Source organism: Myotis davidii, unplaced genomic scaffold (assembly GCF_000327345.1).
Source record: "Myotis davidii unplaced genomic scaffold, ASM32734v1 scaffold356, whole genome shotgun sequence".
In the NCBI taxonomy this organism is placed as follows: domain Eukaryota; kingdom Metazoa; phylum Chordata; class Mammalia; order Chiroptera; family Vespertilionidae; genus Myotis; species Myotis davidii.
The window spans coordinates 10,181-16,246 of NW_006288188.1; the positions used below are offsets into that span (position 1 = coordinate 10,181).

The following is a 6,066-nucleotide window of genomic DNA, read 5'->3' on the forward strand; positions in this document are numbered from 1 at the left end:
ATCAAAGAAGCAACAATCTCAAAAAGAACAAAAATATTACAGAACCTACAGAAAAGGAAGTGCAGTGGAACAAAACAGAGAGGAAGAATCCAGAAAGTCCTCAGTGAAGGGGATGTTCATGTCAGAAACATTATTCTCATTTCTATACTTATGTTTAAAATATTCTAGTGTTCCAATCTCAACAATTTCTTTAATCATCTTCCTAATGCCCCAAGAGTGCCTATCTATTTACACTATTTTTAACCTGTGTGACTACTGTTTGCACTCTGTGGGCAAACACCTGAATGCTATCTGAGTTTAATCTGGATACACAACAAGGTCTCGAAGAATGTCTCAAAACAAAATATTTCTTTGGAAATTTTGAGTTCTTATAAAAAATATTTTAGTGATTCCCGTTTTCCAAACAATGTGAAGAATACCACCATGTTAGTAATCTGGTCTTTCTGGGTTAACTCCTTAAAGGTGTTTCTTGCTTTAGTTAAGTCCAAATGAGTAATCATGGTGTCTGCAGCTATTCTGTGGAAGAAAAATTTTAAAAAGAGATAAGTAAATGAAACAGTTCAATTCAAAATCAGATGAAAGGCTTTTTCCAAAACTTGCTTTCATTTCAATAAAATTTTATATTTTCCTCAACTTTACAATAACTGTAATAATTTGGCTGAGCACAAATACAATTAAAAACATAGCTGATGCCCTAACTGGTTTGCTCAGGGGTTAGAATGTCGGCTGAGGACAGAAGGGTCATAGGTTTAATTCTGGTCAAAGGCACATTCCTGGGTTGCACGTTTGATCCTCACCTGGTCCGGGCACATGCAGGAGGCAACCAATCGATGTGTCTCTTCCACATCGATGTTTCTTCTCTCTGTCTCTCTCCCTCCCTTATACTCTCTGAAAAATAAATGGAAAAAAATATCCTCAGGTGAGGACTAACAACAAATATATATATATATACACATATATATAATCAGCATATGATTTCTAAAACGTCAAAAATATCAAGGCTGAATTAACAATATATGCAGTCTAACTTTAACTCGGATATTGTCTTATCTCAAGTGGATAATCAATAAATATTTATTTTCCATTAAAAAAACAGCCACAGCCCTGGCCAGTCTCACTCAGTGGTCAGAGTGCTGGCCCTAGTCAGGGGCATGTACCTGGGTTGCAGGTTCCCCAGCCCCGTAGGGGTGTGTGTGTGGAAGGCAACCAATCGATGTGTCTCTTTCATGTTGATGTTTCTCTCTCTCTCTCTCTCCCTCCTCCCTTTCTTCCACTCTATCTAGAAATCAATGGGAAAAAAATCTTCAAGTGAGGATTAAAAAAAAAAAAGGCAATTTCCCTGAGTTACATGAAGGGAAAGTGGGGACCAAATAAAAGAGGGTTCAGAGCAGTAAACTGTTAGTATTCCAATAAACCATAATGATGTGTATTTAAGCCATGAATAGTAAACTGAATATAGTCACTGTCTAAAAATAGACACATTCTTTGTAAAACAATACATATATTTAGTGTCTGAAAATAGAATCTTTCAAATAAAATTATACGAATATGTAGAAAAGGAAGTATAAAGTTTTTCCCTCATACTATTTAAAAATTCAAAGAAATTTTAATATCTTACAAGAAAGTTTTTAAATAAGTTAGGGTATGTCTTTCCCAAGGAATACCATGCAGCCATTAAAATGAGGTAATAAAAATAGGAATATGGAAACTGAACAAAGTGAAAAACAGACAAATATATTAAGTATAAAGTAATGTATAAAGCAACATATAATCCCATTTCTTGGTAAAAGAATATATTTACATAGAAAAAATATACACACTAACTGTTACTCTTAGATGTGACAGGGGGGAGCTCCTCAACCCCCCCCTCCCCCCGAGTGCACAAATTTTTGTGCACCGGGCCTCTAGTAGGTATATATTACAAAATGATCACCACAATAAGTCTAGTTAACATCCATCATCACATAGTTACAATGTTTTTGTTATAATTTTTAAGATCTCTCTTAGCAACTTTCAAACATAACATACAGTATTAACTATCGGCACCATCTGTACACAGTACTTTTAACATAACTTTATAAATTTATTATATATATTACCTTTCCTTTACAAAACTTCCTGTCAGACATGCAGGAGATGAAAATATCTCTCTGAATTCCCTATATTAGGAATAAAACAGTGGTTAAAACAAATCATAAAAACGCCTTCTTATAACATGAGACGTGATAATTAAAACATCTTATAATTGCCCTCAAACCTCTCCCTCAGTCTCCAATGTGTTTGTTATTGCCTTGGGTATCTAAAAGTTGATTCCATTTGCTAAATCTCAAATTTTCAGTGGCACACGTAGGCAATCAAAGGATATGTATTCAGAGAAGCCACGGGGAAAGCGGAAAAGACTCAACATAGGGTCACTATTTTCTGTGACAAATTAAACACTCTCATCCCACCCAACTTGTCCTAGCCCTATTTATTTCTGTTCCACTCACGTGTAAACCAAAAAGTTACCAGAAATTGAGGTCAGGGGAGTATGTTCAGTTCCATCTTTGTAACTTTTTAAATAACTATTTTCTAGAATTAGAAAGCCATCCTAAAAAAACCACTAAACAGACTTTTTGTAAATATAAGTATAGTCTTTATAGATGGTAGAAGTTGTTCAGCTGTGATGAGGAGGTCCACAAACAAGTGGTTCTAAGGTCAAATAGGGTTGGGAACCTGTGGACTGTATTTCCTGCTCAGATAGTCAAAATAGACGCAAACATGTCAAGGACCCAGAGCAGTTCTGCAGTAAAGAAAGCTGCCTTCATGGAGATTCCATGCTAGTTGTGATGATTACTATATGTTTCAATAATAGTACAATAATAATATAATAATATAATAATAATAATAATAAAATAATAATAATTGGCTAGGTAACGGTATCCAGATTTTTGGTCAAACACCAACCTAGATGTTGTTGTAAAAGTATTAGAATAGATTACACTGAAGTCAGCAGACTTTGAGTAAAGCAGATTATCTATATATATAAAAAGCCCATGGCCCTAACACCATAGAGCTGTCATGACCAAATGAGCAGTGGCTCTAATGGTGAGCGGAGCGGGGTGTGAGCTACTAGCAGGGGAGAGCTATGAGCAGCAGAGGGCTACCGGGGTGGAGGGCAGGGCAGAGAGCTACAAGTGGCGAGCGACAGGCGGGGTGGCCAGCTGAGGCAAGCAGAAGCAAGCTACTTGCACATGATTTCGTATACACTGGGCCTTTAGTTCTCCAAAATATGGGTGAGCTTTGTCCAATCAGTTGAAGGCCTTAAGAGAAAAGGGTTAATGTAAGGCCTTAAGAGAAAATTCTGCCCCCAGACTTCCTTGGGACTCAAGCTGCAATATCAACTCTACCCTGGGTCTCCCTGCTGGTCTACCTTGTGAATTTGGTACTTACCAGCCCTCTTAAACACATGAGCTCTGGGAATCTCTGGCTAGTGGACCCTTAGCAGACCACAGTCTTACAGTTCTGTACTGTGCGGAACTAATGGGGGGACACAGCTTAGGAGCCTTGCATAAGCAGACAGTCGGACACATGGCTATACCTTTTTGTATTTTGCCACTGCTTAGTCCCCACATCAGCAATCCATCTCTTCACAGTCCCTTCATTCAATGTAGGAATTTTCCTTTTCAGATTAACGTACGAATTCTGTAAACACACAAAAAGGAACGAAATATAATTATTTAGACACAACAGGAATAGGTATCCAACTTACTGGCATATTCTAAGGATGGAGGGTAAAACAGACTTTTTAAATACGAATAATAGAGCTCTGGGCAATAATAAAGTGAGATTCTACCAAGGAGTAATCAATCATTTCCCGATGGCCAATTTCAATACAAATTTAGACCCAAAGTACATTTCTCTGAGTGCCCTAACACTTAGCACTTTACACAGGTGTGGTTGGATCAAAAGGAACATCATCACACAGCTTTGGGGAGAAGGCAAATCCTAACAGGGCTGAGTACAGAAGCAGGAGGAACTTGATTTGCCTTGGTGAAGTAGGGCAAGGACTTATTCATACGCCTATGAACCTCAGATCTGTTTTCGTACTGGCTGGCAGAACTGTATTAGAATGTCAACCACTGCCTCTCTAGGGCACTGACCAAATACCATTGGCAGGGGCCGCCCCAAAGATATGAGGAATCTAAGGAAATCTCTCTGATTCGATATTCACCAGGAATAAATCTGATCTTTGTGGGTACATATTATGTAGTTTAGACAATAAAGCATCAATTTCTGAGCAAATCCCCAAAAGTCAGCCTAGTCACCCGATGATTTTAGAATTCACCAAACTTGGATTCTGGAACTGTTGTTTTGCTTAAAATACCAAGTTCTAAAACATCTAGAGATCTATTTTTACCTCTTTTTTCATCCAGAGCAAAATGCTTTGATTTCCTCCAGCAATTATTATTAACTCATTTTCTGAGGTATGGCTTTCTGAAAGGGATATACAGAAAGTAAGAGTTTAAAACTTGGTACAAACATGCACACTCATTTTAATTTCAGATTCTTTTAAAACTTAGTCCTTTTAGCTTTCTGATAGACAAAGACTCAGCACATTTCCCACCCATAAAGCAGAAATATATATCTACTTCAGGTTAAATTCTAGTCGGCAAACAGGTGATTCACAAGGTTGATATGTGGCATCAGTTTAATGTACAGAATTAATGCCAATGCACATATATATTTCACAGTCAAATACTTGATTAGTTAACTGTTCCTTGATGTAATTTGGCTCCAATTACTAAAAACTACACTCTACAACTTAAGATTTGACCAATGACTATTGGCTGTGAGGAATGTAAATAAGTATTTCCAAAGTCTATGTAAGTGGTTAGAAGAAATCAAGTATATGAACTGCTTAAGGAAATAACCGTACTGTCACTTTTCCCTGGAGAACTGAGAGAATTCTGGTACTTTAGGTCACCACTAAACCTTCAGAACGGTAACTAAAGCGCTCCGAGGTACTGCTAGAGTAGAGGGTTTCAGAGCTCAGGCTCTGAGGTTGCACAGGACACAGTTCAAATCCAGCAGAACCACTTACTGGCCATGAGCCCTGGCTAACCCTTCACTCTCTGTCTCTGCACCTCCAGTAAAATGTGACTGAGAGTGCTCATCTCCCTGAGCTGTTTAAGGACAGATTAGATAACACATACGAAGTGTTCAGCACAGTTACCTGGCATATGTCAGCTGCTCTCGTTCTGAGGGTTTTACATGGTTACTTAACCAGGTAAGAAAACCAAACACCGTGAAATTAATAGGCCCCCTGCAAACTGGAATCAGAGGCTGCATATGCTTCTGAATCCATAGAGTCTATTTATGTTGTATCATTTTAAGTCCACATTAGTCTTAATCTGAAGAGGTAAGAGAAAACTAATGATTAACTTGACTTGATAAATTAGACTTGACTTGATAAATTAGACTGGATATGAAACCAATATTAAGAGAAACTCCCTTCAGTCATACATTTCTTTTCTTGCCACAATACAGCTTCTCGACAAAAGTATTTACGCCAAATCCTGTGCTCCTATAGAATTTACCAAACTTGAGTTCTTCATTTGATGGCAATTTCATGGGAAGTGGTATCAGCTGATTCTGCGTTCCACCGTTTCCCAGTTGTCCTTCTTCTCCAGAACCAAAAGAAAAGACCTTCCCCAAATCAGACACATAGGCAAGTGTGTGCCGCCTATTAAATAAAAACACATATATGGTCAGTTCTCAATGATCCACAATGAGAGTTCACAGCAATGCAGGAAACTGTCAAAATTAGGTCACTAGTGGGTGAAACTAGCTAACCAACTGCCAAGACATGACATTAGCCACCTGGACACGAAATCATTCATGTGTGGGTGAGATGACTCACGGCCATGATCTGTACCGTGGCAAGTGGTGCTCCCTGCATCAGCCACAAGCATCTCCCGTTGGCTTGGACTCAAGCCTTGGCTTGAGAGCCACCACCTCCTGGAAGCTGCCTCTGAGCCCTTCCTCTCCCACGCTAGAGAATGGAATTAGGGGATCCTCCGAGTT

The 6,066-nt window shown here is 38.5% G+C and overlaps 1 protein-coding gene across 1 annotated transcript in view; it reads right to left on the reverse strand.

Moving 5' to 3' along the window:
- LOC102765870 (E3 ISG15--protein ligase HERC5) overlaps positions 1–6,066 on the reverse strand; it is a gene marked incomplete at its 3' end in the record, with an annotated part of 19,851 nt that overhangs the window by 7,497 nt on the left and 6,288 nt on the right. Inside the window, exons 3-7 of the mRNA XM_015561520.1 lie at positions 5,580–5,725; positions 4,400–4,476; positions 3,581–3,684; positions 2,100–2,159; positions 423–516 (exon numbers count right to left, since the gene is read on the reverse strand). Coding sequence (XP_015417006.1) covers positions 423–516; positions 2,100–2,159; positions 3,581–3,684; positions 4,400–4,476; positions 5,580–5,725 — 481 coding nt within the window. The remainder of the gene's footprint in view (positions 1–422; positions 517–2,099; positions 2,160–3,580; positions 3,685–4,399; positions 4,477–5,579; positions 5,726–6,066) is intronic.